This window comes from Lipophrys pholis, assembly GCF_963383615.2.
Source record: "Lipophrys pholis genome assembly, chromosome: 1".
NCBI lineage: Eukaryota > Metazoa > Chordata > Actinopteri > Blenniiformes > Blenniidae > Lipophrys > Lipophrys pholis.
Genome location: NC_137635.1, coordinates 1,688,054 through 1,708,710, shown reverse-complemented (window position 1 = coordinate 1,708,710; position 20,657 = coordinate 1,688,054). Strand labels below are relative to the sequence as shown.

Sequence of the window (20,657 nt, the reverse complement as noted above, 5' to 3'; positions counted from 1 at the left end):
GCCCTCTGACCAATCAGCACGCGACAGGGTCGTTCTTCTCGGCCCCCCGATTGGTCGGCGGCGCTGCCGCTCTGCGTAAAACCCCGCCCACTTCCACACAGGCGAGTTCGCTCGAGCTTCGAGTGCTCCCAAAATTACGTAATAGAGCCTCATGTCCTAAAAAGGGAAATATGTGTCTGCTGCTCGTGAGGAGAGGGATTCCAGTCTGTAGATTAACAAGTCCCGGGCCCGGACCGCGGAGAAAGCTCACCTCTCTGCAGACAAATGGGCTAGTATGTCATTTCGTATTTTAAAAAAGAAACTATGCACCATTTTATTTTGTTAAAAAAAAAAAAAGAATCACCTCTCATGTCTGTATTTTAAGATGAAAGTGTTATAAAAAAAAAAAAGGGGAAAAAAAGAAAACAGTAATGCAGAGTCACTGACTGAAACTACCATCAATAAGGACAGCAATAAAATCAACTTAAGAAGATCACATGCAAACACATTACTGCCCTAAAGACCTTGAAAATAACCACACAGTGACACAGTGTTACCAGAAATCAACATAAACCATGATAGAAGATGGGACAAAATGTCCACAAAGAAACTCAGAATGTAAAATACCCATACAAAGACAGAAAGTAGCCGTAAATACAATTAATATATATGCAAAGAAATTGTTTTGCTAAAACAAGAAAAAAAAAAACTACATTATCATAGAAAATAATCATACAATGATTGGAAAGATACAGAATCAGCACAAAGAAATAAAAAGAAAACACGTAAAAGACTCACAGCCACAATATGAAAACCAAAAGCAGAAATTACAGAAACATAAAACTACAATAGAGAATCACCACTGAGAGACACAAACAACCACAAGGAAGCTCGAAATGACCACTTAAAATAAATCTAAAAAGCCCATAGAAACACAAAACTACAGTATATACTACAGTATATACTACAGTATATATGTTGTGACTAAAAATACAGAAAAAAACTACAGAATGATTCAAAACAACAAAAACAGACAAACACAATGATCACAGGCAAACTTAAAACTACATCAAATACACACACAACCATACAGTCACAAAGAATAACCACGCAGTAAGTTATTTTTCAAATCAAATCAAAAACTAAGATGAGAAGATATAAATCGTACACAAACACATAAGCAATACAGAGGTATGAAATGACAAATGAATGGCACAAACTGAACACACAACAAATTTAGATAAAATACCTCCTTGCATAATGATCGCTTGAAGCAAAAACGACTGGATGATATAAAATAACAACAAAGAGACAGAATGAATGCAGAGAAACAACAACGAAGTCTGAAATTCAAACTACCACAATGATAAAATGACAAAAAGAGACATAAAACAATGATAAACAGATTCATACAATCTAATAAAACAGATTGAAACAATCACACAGAACCACAATTCTACCATAAAGACACACAAAACAAATATTACAGACAAAAATACAACATAAACAATTACATGATGTTTTCTGTCCCTTGAGGAACATGAGTAGGGTTTCACGTGTGTGCTAACACAACGCTTTATCTCATAATCTACCCTTGATTAATGAGTATTCTCTGAGCTATTTTTATAATCCTGTCATTATAAAACAATCTGTCTCATCTCACTTTGGTTCCAGTGATAGAAAAAAAAATGCACATGGTACCAAAACTGAAATTACACAGCATCTTAGCAGTTGCAGTGACCCCCCCAAAATGATTGTCTCAGTGTTTCTCACACTCATTAAGCAGCATGTACACTCTCAAGTATTTACAAATGGCTGTCAATGGCATATATGCTGCATTTTTTCCCAATTCCTCCTCCGTCTCAATCTCACACCCTGAAAAAACAACAACATTTAGGGCCTGTAAACCAACTGCCAAGCAAATCAGCTCAGGAATTCCCACAGAATCCCAAGAGGCGCTCGGAGGCAGCGGTCCATTGCCTAAAAAGGAAGACGCCAAAAAGAAAGAATCGAGGAAGTTACTCCGTCTGAACCCTTGTGTAAACATACAGGGGGGATGATATGCTTTCCTTTTTTGTGAAAGGGTGACTATGCTGAATGTCAATGCAGAGCTCAGAAATCCCAACTTCAAGCACATTAACACAACCCCCCCCCCCCCAACACACGACATTGTCGAACCCATTTGTATACTTTTTATTTCCACCCTGCTTTTGTGAAAAAAAGAAAATCAGATAAGTGTTCTGTGTGTATGAGTCCACCCTGAATATAGACATCAAAGATGACCTGCTGTTTGCTGTAAGCTCTCCAGTTACTGACGAGGCCTTCCCCTGCCTCTACGCTGGAATGTCCAGAGCCGCTCCAGATGGGTGGTCCGGTCCACACCTTCCCCTACTGTCCCACTCCTCGGCTGATAAGACACCCGACAGGGTCCTGCTGGGACAAGGTATTTTAGTGGCAGCAACAGTAGTTTGTGTGTATTTCATAGATTTGAAGGGACATTCAAATTGAATCAACTTAGGTTTTTTTTTTTTTTTTAAATCAGTTGATTAGAATTCATAACAAGTATAAACTACTGGGAAGTAGTTTCATTGCTATTTTGGGAATGTGGTGTGTGTGTGTGTGTGTGTACGCGCGTGCGTTTGTGTTTCTTTTCACTTTCAATCTCCACAAGCATTTGTCGCCACCCTGTGGTGTTAAGCGGGAATTACAGTGAGTGGAACGAATGGTGGTGGAAGTTGGCACGTTATCACAAAGATCTACTCATTTCATTCCCTTTAAATTGATTTTGTTTTGAAGGTTTATCTCACCCCTGGGAAACTGTAACATAATGAGGCTCCATGGAATCTCAAAACCAAGGGATTGATTTCACTACATTTAAGTGGCTCCAAACCTTTTTTCTTTGAAGCGCCTCAGAGGCTGATTTCATTTGTCAAAATGTTACCAGGGAACCAATAAGCCACCGTACTTAAGCACACCGAAGACAAAGCTGTCAAAAATGAAAGCAATGGACAGTTTCTTGTGTCGGCTCGAGATTCTAGTGTCAAACATTCTTAACATGCACAAATCAAATCTTGCCAACTTCAGAGCAGACGGCGATTTGTGCCTCGAGATATTCAATCTGCTTTAATCTGACTTCAAGAGGATTACATAAACAAAGATCAACAATCAGTGTCCCATCAGGTGCTTTTGAGTAAAAACCTTTGCTCTTCCAAAACTTTATTAACAGTTTATTTATTAACTCTTTCCATCGGCTTTTGTTCAAAGATAATTTACCAACAAACTTGTTCCAGATCCGCACATCAATAACTTTCTCACTGTTTCACAGAAAGCGCTTTGACACAGGATGTTTTTTTTTTATCATCATTTAATACCATACTGCCATGATTCAGTGGGACCACAAAACTGTTTATAAGACTAACTCCATGATAATACACCGCCCTTTTTATTAGTAGCATAGGATTTTCCAACTTTGACAGTTATATTCCACATAAAATAAAAGCGACAACTCTACAAAAGTGAATACATCAATATATTTATTGTAAAACATGTTGAGGAACACAATTTGCACGTTTTACCGAATGATTATGTAAAATTTTAAATGAAACTTGATGCAGTTTGTCAATCAGAATTGTTGCTAAAAGTAAGAATTGATTTGATAAAAACTGGATTCTTAATCTGTTTAATGATTGTCAATCTAATAAAAAAAAAAAAGAGAAACCATCAAAGTGATTCCAGAAATGTGGCGACATTGTCAAAATACAAGACTGGACAGAGAAGACAAGGCTTTGTAAAAAATAAAAAATAAAACGGAACTTTTCAAAACATTCACTTATTTGATTTCTTTCTGTGAGACGACACTTCGAGTGACTTGACGTGTTTTCCACTTCTCTGAGGAGAAAGACTCAAAGCAAAGTCAAATAGCTTCACTGGCTTTTGTTTTGAAATCCAGACATCAGCTTTCCAGGGTGAGACAATGGCACTTTGGTACTATATGTAAAGAACAGAGTGAGCTGGAAAAAAATACACTCTTAAATGAGTAAATGATTTAATTTCTGATGATGCCTGCTTATGTGTGGCGAGACAAGCAAAAAAAGGAGGAACGGATCATTACACAATAGGTCGTCCTCTTTTATTTTTTGCCAGTTCTATTTTTAAACTGGGTGAAGTTTTTCAGCTCATGAACAGAAAACTAAATTACATGTAAATCAATATTTTGGTGACGGGACACAACGAGGTTTAAACCAATTCACTTGAGGATGAGCAGCAATTATTGTGTTGTAATGCACCTTCATGTCATTTTTTTATTTTTTTTAAATCCTTTTAGAAAATGACGTTTGCATGTTAGAGTTGCTCTTATGAGTGTTGATGTTTACAGATTATTTAAAGAAATGCTGTGCTGGACAAACAGAAGGGAAGCAGTGCAGCAGGGGAAAGAGGATATAAATGCAATATGTTGTATGTTAGAAAACCACATGGGGGCACTAATGCATATAAATAGATAAGTCATAGTAAAACTCTCCAGAGAAAAGGCCACAACTTCATCCAGCCGATTAAACATTTCCCTTTTTAAGACTACAAACATTTAGAATATCAGACAGAATGTTACTATTCAGATTTTCCCAGGATCGCTGTGGGCGACTTGAACAGAAAATAAGTCATTTCTCCAGTAGTCTGTATTATTTCTAGCATCTGTGAATTTATTTTTCAAACTGTTTTTCACTTTTTCACCAACATTTCTTGCTCAAAATGTGCCTTTCCAGTATTTCAAATAGAATTCTTTTTTTTTTTTTTTTTCTTCCCCCGGTGAAAATAAATGATTAAATACCTTTTCCATCCCAGTGAGTATGCAGTCATGGCTTATGATTTACTTTATTGCGTCATCCGGCAGGACAGACTCAGCAAGAAAGCCTTGCTGGAGGTGTCTGACTCAGGAGCATTGTCATCTCCCGTGACAACGAGCTGCATCCAAAAAAACACGAGGACCCAAAACTACTCGCTGCTTGTATGAAATTCTAATACCCCTTGATGACGCTTCTATTTTCAGACCTATTGTACCCACGTGTGTGCGGCTGTCGTCAATGTGACTCGGGGTTGTTTTGTGGTTAAAGCGCTTATCTGACTGTGCAGTGAGACTTTCTGGTGCGTAGTGGCTGATTAACGGGGTCCTAAGGTTTAGTGCTTCATTAAAGCTGCAGCGAGCAAACTTTAAACTCGAACACACTGTGCTTTTAATTCTTACATCTGTATGGCATTAAAAAAATAAAAATCAATAGGCTTCAGCGAGCCATTAACACAAACGCCTGTAAAGATGTAAAACTGCCGGCAAGGTTGGAAGAGGAGCATTCTGTGGACGTGAACGTTGAGATGAAGAAATTTCGCAGCAAATGTCCTCATCTTCACTGCTTCAGATGCAAAGCTTAACACCAGCCGTCATGTACCCCAGGATTTAGGCACAGCAACTTCTGTGTATCGTGGAATACGAGGCACAGTAAAAACAAGCTGGCACAGACTGTAAATCCTGTTCTTGGTGGACTGTGGTGTGTGTGTGACATCATCTCACCGCACACTGAGACGGTATATTGTTCCCGTGCGTAACGCAGAAATAAAAATTCTGTCAAGCGGTTTTTATGAGGTATCTTCGCATTTGAAATATGCAGGTGTTTCAGGGCATTATGGGCTGTGATCTGGGTAAATTGGCGGGCATAAATCTGAAATACAACGTTGGAATTTCACATTAGATTTCTTTTATATTTGGGATCAACATCATGATGCATGTTTATTAGTCTAGGTTCAAATTTAAAGGATGTGACTGAACGGGACATTTGTGCCTGGTGGTTTTCTCATTTGACAGCTTTACTGGTGCAGTTTGGTTTTTTTCCCGTTTCGCACACAAAGAAGATATTCGTGATGTCAAAATTGAGGCTATTACAAATATTGTTCTTTCAATTAACACCCAAGAGTGTTCTCCCACACCAGAGATATCTGTAACTTCATCAAGCAGAACTTAAGTAAGAATAATATTTATGCTTTCTGCGACCTCACATATTTTGTCAAGCCATCTGCTGTTGCAGCTAAGCTGTCGCAGGTGATTTTTTTTAATAGGAGCTTTTCACAGTTTGACATTATGGCAGAAATAAAAGTGTAATTAATGATATTTATAGCAGCTGCATTCTGTTGAGGAGCGCCGGTTCCAGGACCCTGCTCTAGTGTGTGTGTGTGTGTGTGTGTGTGGTGTGTGTGTGTGTGTGTGTGTACGTGCTACTCAAAAGCTATTTTCACAGCAACATTGGGTCAAATGACAAATGGCAAATGGGCAAAGATGGTGTTTTGCTGGTGGACATATGCGCGGCATCTCGCAGCAAAAGAGGCAGGCATTTCCCACAAGAGTTGATGGAGTGAAGAGAGATGAAGGACGAGTGGATACCTGACTGGGTTTGTTGTGTGGACAAAAAAGCTCCACTCCAAATGAGTGTGAACACCCCCTCGTGTTTGCTGGACAGGAATATTGAAAATAGCTCCGCTTGGGTTTGCCAGAGAAAGTGTAACCTAAACAAGGCGATGACATACAGTTATACCGTTGTTATATTATTTACCCTTTGTTTTGCTTTCCCCTGCTGGCCACAACATAACACAAAATAACACAATTTATATATATATATATATATATAAAGAATATTTATATGTATTAAAAATACACCCAGTGTTTTTATTTTTTTGCTGCAGCCAAAATGAAAATTGCATCACAACACGATGTCACCATGGTTCATATCAAAGTGATGTTAGAAACGGCTCCGTTTTGTGATGTTGCAGTGGTCCTGCGGATCTCTGGGAATAATCCATCCATCTTCCATGTCGCTTCATTTAACTTAGCGGGATGCTGCATGCAGCCAATCCCAACGGACTCTGACGGCACGTGCACACAATAAACAGACAATCACACAAACTCACGTTCAGGCTTACAGACTCACTCAGACATCAATTAGCCTCACATGCATGTTTTGGGAGTGTGAGGGGGGGAAAACCCACCCACACACACATGGAGAACAAGAACACCCACCAAAGAAAAGCCCCTGCCTCAGTGGATCGTTTTAAAATGGAATAGTTGTGCAAAATGTACTTTATGAATTTGTCGTTTCAGAACATTTGCTGAAGTTGTGAAGGTCAAGGTTTGACTGACCACAGATGTCTGGAGTCATTCCAGTATACAGGATCTCCCACCGTTCCCTCACACACACACACACACACACACACACACACACACACACACACACACACACACACACAAAAAAAAGGATTAGAAAGACTTGAATCAAGCTCAGCAAACGAGATCCAGCAACGTGAGTCGGTTATTTAAGGCAACATATAAAAACAGTCAACCTCCTTACTCAAGCACTGATTCCTTCTTGTCCAAGTGAACCTCCCACAAGCATCTTTTTCCTTCGATAACCTGAACTATTTGAATATTTTTCTCGTTATGTGTAAGCCGTGCACGTCCCTACACTTTTTCATGTTTTCACACATGTGCCAGCAGGAAAGTGCCCTCCTCAGCCCTGACTCAGACGGTAAGTAAGTGTATGTTGCTCATTCTCTCCTCCCATTGCCTTTTTTTTCTTGTCTCACGCTGTCTTATTCTGTCCCTCCTCCTCCTCCTCCTCTTCTCCTCAATCTCTCCCTCTCTCTCTCTCTCTCTCTCTCTCTCTCTCTCTCTCTCTCCCTTACTTCTTCCACAGCTCTGTCACTCACTCACACACTCGTACCAGCTCTCCCTGGGCATCATCTCGACTATCACAGATCCTCAGCATATCAGCGTTTTGCCAGGTGGACCGGACGCACACCCCCACAGTCACCATTTCCACCCCGGAGAGCTCCACGCTGGCAGCGCAGCCCCTCCCCAGGCTGAGCATCGGGCGGAAGACCCTGGTGGCAGCTGCTGTGGGGGTCATGCTGGTCCTGGTCCTGGTGGTCCTCATCCCCGTGCTGGTGAGCTCCGTTGGCACAGGTGGGGTGGATGACAGCTCCAGCCACTTTGAGATGCTGGGTACCTGCCGCATGGTGTGTGACCCCTTCCCCAGCACGGGCACCGCGGGCACGGGCGCCCACACCGGCACAGACACAGCCACCACCGGCCTGCAGGTGGACAACGAGGGAGATCTGAGTGATCACAGCATCGGCCCCCCACTGCCCACCTACAGTGCTCACGGCCAACAAGGCAAACCAGGACGTCCCGGCAAGCCCGGACCCCCCGGACCCCCCGGGGAGCCTGGTCCACCAGGACCGAAAGGACCACCAGGAGATGGTGTGGACATTGTACGGACGGGGATTCTTGGCTTAGGGGGCAAAGGAGCAGTGAGCACAACAACCTACAACACCACTCCTCGAGTGGCATTTTACGCAGGACTACGAAACCCCCAAGAAGGTTACGATATACTGCGGTTTGACGATGTGGTGACTAACATTGGGGGTAACTATGAGGGCTCCACGGGCAAGTTCACCTGTAAGATCCCCGGCACCTACTTTTTCATCTACAATGTGCTGATGAGGGGAGGAGACGGCACCAGCATGTGGGCTGATCTGATCAAAAACACTCTGGTGGGTAACACTTTTTAACACAGATCCTTCTGTTGAATATTGAACTTTTAATGGAATAAAAAGGTAAAATTGTAGTTTCTCACAGTACAAGCTGATACAAATTATACCATTGTGAGTTATAAATTCCTAAAGACAAGCCCACATCAAAATACTCTGGGCGCAGTGCAACCAGCGTGCCAGCAGTGTAAATTGAGTAGTCATGCGTTCATGTGTGCAGTGATTCCAGCTCTGATGGTGTGTGATGTGTTGTAGTCCGATATAATGACAATGCACAGTGGCACGCTGTCAGGTTGTGTATCTGTGCATATTACACGTCCGATGATGTACACGTTGAAGTGAGTGGAAGGAGTGCAGCGCTATCTCCACTCTGCACACATCAAAACACAGCCCGGGGCTGTGGATAGTTCAAAGCTGGTGCCCTTTGAAATACAACAAACTTCATGCAACCATGATGCACCAGTCTGTGTTATCAGACTGCCTGTCAGGCCCGAGCGTTTCAATATCAACTGGTGATGTTTGCTATGTTCATGGGTGATTTTGTAATGTCTTCCTGGCCCCGGGGTGACGACACTGATCAAACGCCATGTAAATCCGAATCTCAGCACTTTCCGGCAAACACCTCAGCCAGACTGCATCAGGACGCACAGACAGTGGACACAATAACACCGACACCTGGACGTCACAATACAATCCATTACGGCAGCCGTGCAATTTATAGAGCAAATGGAGATCTGTTTTTATTTAGGTAGAGTGTAGGTTTATGTGTTGTCACAGTTTTGTCCCAGAGGGTAAAATATAAAATGGAACACGTTACTGTGCGTTACAGCTAATCACAAAATCCTTATATTTGACCTTTCTGTTTGAGAATATTTCAACTGAAAGTCTTTCTATAGATACTTCAGTCACCACCATGATGTAAGTTTGCTCCCTGTCAAAGGATTGGCCACTAAATCCAAGTTCTGGATATCTCCAGAAACCCAGCTGTGCCTCAGTTTGCTGTCTCAATCCTGTATTTGGTAACTTCCTCATTTCTTTCTGTTTCTCACGCATCTTTATTAATAAATTGATGACATTGCAAAATACACGAAAATGTAGTAAACTGAACGCTGAGAGAAACCGTCAGGCTTGTCAACTCAAGCACTGTACAAATAAAACTGCTTCAACTGATATTATTCAGTCAGATTTGGGTCCTTCTCAGCAAACGCTGCAAGGATCAAATATCCAAAATTCAAGAAATTTTGTAATATATAAGAGGCACATAGGGGTTTTTCTCACACTAGTTTTACACTCTGAGGTGGAAATGGTTGATTATTTCAAATTGTTAAGTCTAACTAGTGAGGCAAAAAGGGAACTTAGTAATCCACATTCACTCCACTGATATAACACTAATATCTGGTACACTATGTTTGATGGGGTACTCCTGCAAACAAACTACAACTGGTGACAAAAGCCTCATTGTCCCTGTAACCAGCTCAATCTGTATTTTAATCATACACAAAAAGTGGCGATGAGGACACAGGGCCAGATAATTAACTAACTGAAGCTTGATGGGTCTTCTCATAATAATAATAATTAGAGGAATAACAGCAGCAGCTGCTGCAGTTACAACATAATTATGCTGTATTTATTTGGTACAAGACGACGTGTCAGACACAGAGGATGAAGTGACGTTGGGCCACTTTACCGCACATAAAGGCGGAGGATGGATGCCATATTACTCTTAATTAAATGTTGAAGACAGTGTTGGTGCCGCAGTGGTGGGAATCGTGCAGAGCAGAGTGAGTTCACACTGGATTGCTCTGCTGTCTCAGAATCCACCATCATGCTGTCATCTGTTGCTCAACTTTTCATCCCCTGGCATAAATTACAAGGCAGCCTTATTATTTGTGCTGACATAGCTTCAAATGTGTCCCTGCAATCTGGTCAATGCAAGGATTACACTTTCAAGGTGAAGTTAGAGCGTAACAGCCAACGTGGCAACCCAGAACAGTACAAATTAACTGAAGCTCAGAGGGGATATATCTATCCCTCAGTGACTAACTGTACGTAAGAAACCTACCCCAGTGTCACCGCCAAGCAAAGAGATTTGGGTGTGATGCTGCATATCAAACACCCCCAGAAATTACTCTGCGTCGACACCATGACACTTATATTCGGGGAAAACATGACATTTTCAGTGCTGCACCCGGGAAAAAGGTGAACGTAGGAGTGGGACACGAAGCAAAAGGAATCGAATGTGCCGCCGTCCTTCCTCAGAGGCACACTGACTCAAACCTGACCCTTTTCAGTTGAGTCATGAGATAAAAACAAGACATTCACCACAGGGAACACACTTACACAAACTCTTAAATCTAGTCCAAACACCTCATGCAAAGGCTGCTCCGTTAGAAATCTATCATTAGAATTCACATGTTGTAATAGATGAAGCCACATGAACAGAAATTATGTTTTATATCATCAACTCAAGTAATTTCAATGGTAAGATCAGTCTTGGTATCCTTCCTTCTGCTATATTATTTTCATGGCAGGGATAATGTAAATGTATTGTAACAGCTCATGTACTAAAAGCAGTACTGTCCTCTCAATAAGTAAAACTCACAGTTACCATAAGCTGCACAGTTTGCCCCACACCAAAAAGTAAAATAAACAGATTATCTGTATTTAAAAAAAAAAGAAGGAAAAAAAAGGCAACACTGCCAAAGAGATCTGTCAGCATTAACTGCTAATTATTGAGAGGCATTATTTAGAGGCTTATTTGAAAGCGAAAGCTGAAGTAACTCTGCATCCAATGTAAAGGAAGCATTTTATTGTGTCTGCATGACATCATAACATTAATTACAGTTTCTGCTTTTAAAAGAGATTGCACTCTGGTCAAGTGAACTCAGTTCTTTCCTTTCTGCTTCTCATATATATATATATATATATATATATATATATATATATATATATATATATATATATATATTTATTTATTTATTTATTTATTTATTTATTTTTATTTAGATTTTATTTTTATAAGATAAATGCTATTGCTCCTTGCTAACATTTATCTCTTCACTTCTCGGCTGGGTTGCGTGTCCTGTTCCAGGTCAGAGCCAGCGCCATCGCCCAGGATCAGGACCAGAGTTATGACTACGCCAGCAACAGTGTCATACTTCATTTGGACGCGGGCGATGAGGTTTTCATAAAATTGGACGGGGGCAAAGCTCACGGGGGCAACAGCAACAAATACAGCACCTTCTCAGGGTTCATTCTGTACGCAGACTGACGACGGGACGTGGGCTTGAAGGTGAAAGGTCATAGCCGGCGGACGTTCCCTCTCTGACTTTCACTTGGCTCTTGCGGTGAGGTTAATGTTGCCGACAGCCACGGATCCACAGTCGCCTGGTTCAACGGCAAAAGACTGTGGATTTGTGGTCGTTGGTCACCGTCTACCTCCTCATCCATACATTTCATTGTATTCAGGGTGCCTATGCTGCTGTTCTGATGGACACGAGCGACGCCACAGTGTCAGTCACTGCCATGTTGTCACGCTGAGGTGCAGCAAACAGTTCTGACAGTGCAAAAGCCATCAATTTTTGAGCCGTCGTTACAAATCCAAGTCAAAAAAACAACAACAACAAAAAAAAAAAAACACGGTGGAGGCCACCGCAGTGTTTTTGTACATGTGCCATTCAGATTTATGTTGAGATTTTGTTTTCTGACGGTGATCGCTTAATAAGACGCTGTGCATCAATGACTGGGAGTCACTCAGTTGTCAAATGACGCCAGAATGGGATGTTTGAAAGTTGGTGTGTATAGTTTCAGTGTGATGATTTGAAAAAAAAAAGAAGAAAGAAAATAAATCATGTCATATCAGCCCTTCATTTTTGGTATATTGTTAGTGTATATAGTGTAAATTTGACATTGAATCTTGATGTCTTAACACAGCCACAACTGCACATGTTGTACATCTTGTTCAGTGTTCCATTTAAATAATATAGCTGTTGGTAGATAGTTGTAGAGTTTATGATGTATTAACATACTCATTTGCAAATATGATTTTATGTATGCATGCGGCACCTGTTAAAATGTTCTGTGTGTTTCAACGAGTGGTACGTATTTGTTTTTAAACCAACTTTAAAGAGCCGGCTGTGGATTTAGAGAACATTTATTGGTGGTGCTTTTTTACTTTTAATCCCCATGATTTTTCATTAAAAAGTTAGTTTTCTCGCATTTACTCACTTAATATGTGGTTAATGTCACCGCACCACGTCTATTTCTTGATCAGCTGTTCTGATCTCTCATTTTCCAGCGATGCCAGCCTTTAGTCCTCCAAATGTTACGCATAGGAGAGCCACACCGGCGCAGCAAGAGGCAATCAACGCCAGGATGATCACTGAGGAGGAAAAAAAAGAGAGAGAGGAAATCACAGCTGTGTTAAATGCCAAATGAAGCGGGAGATGATTGTGTTTCACAATCAAAGGAAAGATGTGGGTTGGTTTTTTTTTTTAATGTTTTTTTTTTCCTCTAATGGGTGTGAAGATGCCGAGATGTGGCAGGAGAAAGTCAGGGGACGGGTGTTAGAACATATCATGACAAAGCTTAGATCAGTGTCGCATGGTAATCCAGGGCGAATTAGGGCTTTGCCATGACTGTGACATAAATGTCACAGACAACAAAATAGCCTCCAGGATTAAACTGCAACAACCGATACATCCTCTTGTTTTCTCGAGAGACACTTTGATAATACAAACTTCTTTGGACATAATTCACATTTGACACGGTCTGCAAAAGTGTCTGAAACACAAACTTTAGAGTCGAACGAAAACACTTCCGAGGACGTGAAGAGGTGAACAACGTCACAATTGTCAATGCGTTTATTTAACGAAGCCAGGACAAGGTGAGTTGGACACCGTCTTCAGCTCAACTGAATCCTGCTTGTTGTATTGGTGTGAATGCATGCGGCTGATTAAAATGATAAAAAAAGAGACGCGATAACACAGCGTGTAGCGTTTTTCTGTTTAACGTATGTGGTATTGTCCAGGAGCCCCTCCAGTCCAAACTTCGGCATGTCTCAAGACAGCACAATTCCTCCAGACACAATTAGGACTGAGGGCCGGCGCATACGCAGAGGTCAGTCGAGCCACGGGGCGGCTGAACACTAGCACAGCCTGTTTTCTCCTTGCAGGGTGTATGAGCACATCGTCAAATTAGAGACTTCATGTCACAATGTCAAAGACGAACGCCCCCGGTCTGCGAGGAGCGGCTCTCAACTGCTGAGGCCATCAGAGCTGAACGTCGACCAACATCTGCACTTTTCCTCAAGTCTCAAATACACACACACACAAAAACCTCCTTTATGCTCGAGAGACCACAAACAGAAGATCGCAGGTCTGACAGCGTCTAGCGTTCCGAAAGGTAAGAGAAGAGAGGAAGACAATGCTTTTATTCCCCACAAATACTTTTCCCAATGTAATGGCATCAAACTGGAAAGGAAGTCTAATTATTACATCAGAGTTTCCCTTTTTTTTTTTTTTAAATTGAGATCAGACTGGCGGCTCGAAGCTTAAAAATCATCTGTGAAAGTCTCAGTGTAAAACGTGGAGAGATCGTCTTGGCAGGCTCTGCCTCTGCCTCGTACTGCGGAGCTGGGCGCCCCTCACTCGGGCTGTTGTGCTTGTGCAAGCATCTCCAGCGTCTCCTCGGGGGCCGTCGGGTTTGATGGTGACTTCAGCTGAGCATCTAGACCAGCAGGACAATCCGGGGTCGGTGTTCTAATCCGTGATGAGACGGCATCTGGACCGTACGCACTGCTTGAACCCTTGACTCACGCTTCGTCTCGTGTCCTCCCTTGAATTTAAGTGGGTCCAGTATCTGTAGATAAGTGTTCCTCTGAGAGGAGCTGTAAGCCGCTTTTTGTTGACGTAAGCCTCGTCACTTGGACGGGGCTGTGGGGATATTTCTCCCTTCTTTAAATTCAATCTTTATTTATTTATTTTTTACTGTACCTCTTTTCATCATGCATAAGTAGAGGGATTTTAGAGATTAAACCTCTACTGCAGACTTTTTTTTTTTTAACATAGGTAATCTCCGGCATATGCAAACGTAACTGAAGGAAATGTTTGGATTCATTCACTCCCACACACTCCCTATCGGTGGACTGAGATGGCTTCAGTCTGACATCAGCGGGGGTCAGTTGATGAGGCGTGAGGCTTATCAAGCTACTGCAGAGTGCTCGCGCCCGTTGCTGAGGACGGTGTGTGCGTGAGCGTGGAGGTGCGTGCATCCCTGCATGTGTCTTTATGGTCTTGGAGACGGGAGAGCGGCGGGGAGACAGGAGAGGGCGTCTCATCTGAAATGTCTGAAGTGACGTTAATGAGCCCTTGGTGGTGTTATCTTGAGCATCCCCACTTAACCCACCGGGGGAGATCCAAATTAGAGATAGATGCTTTTAAGTGTCGAGTTAAATTGCCCTTCATGCTCGATGCACGCTTCCTCCCACAAAATGTACAACCACCTGCCCACGCTAACCGGCACTGATGCTTTTAATTGTGATAGCATGTATACCATTAGATTAACACACAGGCTCCAAAAAAAGATGATCTTTTTCCATTTAACTAGGGCAACATATGTGTATTTAGACTTGTAGGTTTGCAGAGAAAGCATGTCTCGCAGCCCAACTTCTCTCATCATCAAATGAGCAAAGATGTAAGCACTGACATGATAGCGCCACAACCAACAGACGCTAACATGGCTTCTGGCTTGTACATGTGCAGCGTGATGCTCAGCACATGAGCAGACCTGAAGTATAAAAAGCCTCATGGCTCACAGAGTGAGGCTCATTAGTCCTATATGTAACCATCAGTGGTACTTTAATGGTCCCGTTTCGTGCAAAAATTCACCTTATAATGGTTTTATAGCAGTAATAATTATATGAGCCCCCAGAAGTGAAGGATGTCTGTCATCTCCCCGACTTGTTTGCTCTACCTTTTGGTGAATTTGCGCTCATACAGGCAAATCAGAGAATTCTTCCCCACAACTGACATGCAGCAAGCGTGGACGGACGCAGCTCATTCGCATTTAAAGCTACAGACACAGAAACAGCCTGTTCTCAGAAGAGCTCACTAGAGGGACTTTTATACTGGATGAAATTCAGGCTCAAGGCTGGATTTGGGGGAATAAACTTTGAATACGGTGCTGGTGGACCTCTGACACCTAGTATGTGAAATTTTAGAAAAACTGCATGACCTTTGACGTTTATAATCCTGATATACAGATACACAGGAACTTACAGAATGTAGAGGGTAGAGCTCTACTGATTCCTGAAATGATTGAAAACGAAATGTCTGGAAAACCTTCCATTGTGAAAATGTTTTGGTATTGGATGCCACACAAAAAGTTAGGAACGATTATTTCACTGTGGTAACACTGCTTCTTGGCGCAGTGAAAAGTCAGTATATATCCCTTTTAAATTATGCCACATTTGTAAATAGCATGTATTTGTGGGATGAGCTGAGAATGAAAAAAAATCGCAAAATCTTCTTTGTCACATGCAAACAGCTTTTCTTTACACCCTTTTAGAGGGTTGAAGCCTAAAGAAACAAGAAATAATGGAAATTTAACAATTACTTAACTTGATGGGAGCCTTAGATTTTACTGCAAATAAGAGGTGATTATGCCTCCTAATGTGCTTGTAATATTGTGATGTTAGTGGGACACATTAGCTGACCAGTCAACACTGTGAACGCCACATTAATGACTTAGTAATTCATTAAGTGCCAGACATTTCATAAATAAAACGACCAAGCATTAACAGTGATGGAACATTAATTCAGATTGTTGAGCTATTTCACCTCAGACTGAAGACCAAAAGCCTTTCATACCTGAGTTTTTAAAACCCGACTTTTACTATTCACAACAAAAATGCTGAGAGCATATCTGCAGATCAGTGTCTGCTGCTCCATGCAGCGGAGCTGTCAATCGCTCCTGACATTAAACATATTCCTACCAGCTGCCGTGCCATGCTGCCATCTCAAGGGTCACCACACGCCTGTACATCACCTCAGATAACTAAAAATAAGTACTAAGTGTTACAGTGAGCTGAACCTTCAGGCCAGCAATCTGAAATACAGTACTCGTTCTCCACCTCTTTCAGAGATAACATCCAGTTTCCAAACACGCCACAGTCTCCATTCGTGAAAGTGGACTTGCGTGACAGAAAGTGGACGTGTTAACGCCTCATTGTGTCATATGGGTAAAAGTGTTGCCTTCATGCAGCATCATGTCAACATGTCATGTCTGGATGCACATGATGTCCTCTTGTAACATAGAAACCAGAGATCGCTGACGGAACATCACAGAGAGTATAGAAAAAGTGGTGACTGCAAAGAGGCAGAGGGCAGAGGACCGACATATGTGAGGCTTTTGGTTTTGCTGGTGTTGTGTCAACAACAATATTCTCCTTGTTTTCTGCTGCTTTCAGACGTCGGTGGTGGAACCACATGAGGCTTCCTGAAGCTTTCAGAAAATGACAAGTGAATAAACGTGTTTTTATCTGGCGTCTTTAATATTTCGATGTACTGTTGTTGCGTTTTTGCCAAATTTTCCTGGGACTTGGTAACAAAGAGAAGCCACTTTCTGCCCTTCGCTTAAAAATAAACAAAAAAAAAAAAAGGCAACATCTTCAAAACGTTGCTGTGTAAATGCAAAACTTCGATAAAATGAAAATGAAAAAATTATGTGTTTTCGCTTGAAACAGGCCTAAAATACGTTTTTATTTTACAGTGGGAAACATCTAGAAAGGCCCCAAAAACCTGATCTAAAATGAATTAAAAAGATGCTTTAAAAAAGGTGAAAAGACAAAAAAAAATTCAATGACTGAAACAAATAAAGTTCCTAAAATGTCTAAAAAAAGCTCAAAACACTCAGAAAGGTAGAAAAGAAAAGAAAACTTGGAAATTGTGAGTCAAAAATGGCTAAAGGAGCTAAAATGGCTAAAGGAGCTAAAATGGCTAAAGTTGCTTTAACAGAAAAGGCTGAAAGTCTAAATTTAATTGAAAAAGAGCTTACAAAGAAGGAAATAAGTAAAGTCTCTAAAACCGTGTAACTAAAACCATTGGAGTGGCTTAACTTAAAAATAGCTTACAGCTAAAACAACACAGCTTAAATAGCTAAAAAAAATGGCTAAAGGAGCTAAAATGGCTAAAGGAGCTAAAATGACAAAAGTTCAAATCGCGTGAAGTGTGTGAAACTATTACATCTATTTTTTTTAAAAAGTACTAATGTGGCGGAGTGCAGATTGAATTGTTTTACCTTTTACAGACAATGCAGCAACAAATTACTGCTGCGGACTTGATGAGTTGTCGCGTCCACCCTCCACACTTAAGATCAACACACTTAAGAAATGAGGCAGTTAATTATTATTAATGTCATATAGTGTGTTATTTTGCGTGCTATTTTCATTGTGTGCGTTCTAGATTTTTCTTTCTATTCTTCCATCCCATAAAAACTGTTGTTTTGGTGTGGAATAGGGACTTAAAACATTTCACTGCACATTATACTGTGTATAATCTGTGAGAAATAAAGGACATGACTAAATGAAACCACTCCATGGTTACTGTCCAGACTGCACTGGTTAGAGTTCTCACCCTGCGTGGAGTCCATCTAGTACCCAGGAGGTCTCCTCTTACCACTTAACAACTCATTAAATCTGTCTTATGTAAGCAACAATGTTTGGTAACTTCCATATTTTCAGGTTTATTCTTATATTTTTTCATTACTGAGACTCGACTGCTTCAGCAAAAAAAATAAAAAATAAAAAATCTTTGTCATTTAAATGCACATGACGCAGGACTGAGGGCAGAATTTCAAGTATGCCACACGTGCACACATTCCTCCTCGGAAGAACATGACAATATGCAACGCTTCCCCGCTGCTTCCCCCCCCCCCCCACCTTCCCTCATCACGCTTGATCTGGGGACTGTCCAGTGTGTCAGTGACTCAATACCAACGGCCTTGTTCCCTCATGGCCCTGACCGAGCCGGGCTAACGCGCAGGGACAGCTTGAGTCATGTGGCCAGAGACGCTCCGCTGGCGTGTTGCCTGTCTCTTCACCTCACCGCAGCCTCGTGGATGAGGCCTGACATCGGGCTGCAGACGCTCTGCGTGCGCCTCTTCCCTCTGTGCGACAGTGGACGCCATGGCTCCAGAGCACAGTGCAGCCCCCCTCGGGGCTGCATTTGTGGCATGCTGCAGGAGAGTGGCCACACCCACACTCAGCCATCTTTCATGGACACAAGTGTAAGAAATGGGAAACGTGTCCATATATCCAAACTGACATAATTATAAATTCATACACATACAAATAAACACAATATTGTTCTCATTATTAATGGAAGTTGCCGTCTTGGTCAGATTACCAAGCTCTATGATTTTATTTTTACCTCTGTAAATAAAGGATAATCCTATTAGCTGTGTTTAGTTTTGTTCTCATCTGTCACTTTGAAATGTCTGAACATGATTCACCAATAGATTAATACATCAAGATTCTTACACATTCTTAAAAGTGACTTGTTTTAACAGTGAAAGGATCAAGGCAGTTATTCCTACAATTTAACATTTAGCAGTTTTACATCAGTAATGTTTGAGAAAAAAATATTTTAAGTGATTTTTATTGTGGCACAATTAATCATGCGTCTTGATAGGCCTGGAGAAATAATTCTTCTCTACCCAATAAAATAAGTGAATTTAACCCTTGATTACTGCAAAAAAAACCAAAAGATTGTGATGATAAAACACATTTAAAATATAGTTTAGAGAAAAAGAAAACATTGCAATGAACACGTGTTGTATTTTTGTTGAATTCACTTCATTTAAATGAAATATTCCCCCATTACAGTTATTTCCCGTCTTCCTTTCCCATTGTTTCATCGAGGTTGAGAGCAGATCTGAAGTTGTAGAATTTGTTCCTAACAGGTGTATAAAACACACGGAAGAGTTCGGGAAGCACTAACGACTTTAAAAGAAAAAGGGCCCACAACACACAATAAAGCAGCGGGCTGTGGCGGCGTGCGTGCACACTTTCACAAAGTGTAACAAAGCAGCTTTAGGACTTTCACCTCGTTGCTCGACACCTTCGGAATTAAACCCAATTTATATTCAGACCCAGACTTCGCCACCCGTCGCTGCCGGGAGCGTTCACACTTGCTGGTACAGATATAGTTCTTGCCTGCACACTCTGCATCTGGCCTCTGCGTCTGAGGGAAGAGACTGAGAAAAGGCACACTTGGAAATCTCTGCTGAGCAGCTGGCTGCCCAGTAAAGCATGTTAACCCCCCCCCCTGGATCAGAGTTGAGCCAAGTTTTATCAAAGAAGTAGAAGAAGCAGCATTCTAAGAATAGAGCTCTGCTTGACGGACGACACGGGGCCGATTATGTGTGGATCCACTTGCCAGTGTTCACGATTTGCATGTGCGATCCCGTGTTTCCTTACATATGTATTCAAATGTTTAGTCCGAGCACTGCTTCGCTGCTTCCGCCCACCGCTGCCCCAGTCACTCCGCATTAATCCTCCGGCGGCTCGATGAAAATAAATAAAATAAAGAAATAAAAACGAGGAGCCGAGCAGTGGGGCCTTCGCGTGGAGCCAAGTGAGCCACGGAGGCTCGTGGGACCTCGCTGCCAGGATGATGTCAGCTCACCTGCCCGTGGGCCGGAATTTTACATGCCTAAGCGCCGATGTGAAGCGGAGCAAGGACATCGCGACTGTCCGCCGACTTCATTATTTTCTCTCCTGAAGTCCTTTCAGCAACACGTCCTCCTGCAGGATTTAATTACACCCAGGACGTCGACATTTTCAACGGCCGAGGCGGAGCTGATGCGTTTCCAGCGTCACCAGGAGGATTTTTACAATCACCTCGCTTCAGGGAACAAAGTCGCAAAGGTCAAAGTTCAGCTGAAGTTAATCAGCAGTTACATCATGTTCATATGTATTTTATTTGATTAACTTTAGAGAAACTGAACCTTTTTTTTCCAGGCGTTGTGGTTGGAGACAGCAGAAACACTTTGGATAGTAAAAAAATTAATAAATATTGGATTGTTGAGAAGAG

The 20,657-nt window shown here is 41.7% G+C and overlaps 1 protein-coding gene across 1 annotated transcript; it reads left to right on the top strand.

Moving 5' to 3' along the window:
* The first annotated feature begins 7,730 nt into the window (after positions 1 to 7,730).
* On the top strand, positions 7,731 to 13,543 carry LOC308118538 (C1q-related factor-like). Its single transcript, XM_080477992.1, has 2 exons — positions 7,731 to 8,568; positions 11,657 to 13,543. The coding sequence occupies exons 1-2, from the start codon at positions 7,921 to 7,923 to the stop codon at positions 11,834 to 11,836; spliced, it is 828 nt and encodes a 275-aa protein (XP_080334118.1). The 5' UTR covers positions 7,731 to 7,920; the 3' UTR covers positions 11,837 to 13,543.
* The last annotated feature ends 7,114 nt before the right edge of the window (positions 13,544 to 20,657 follow it).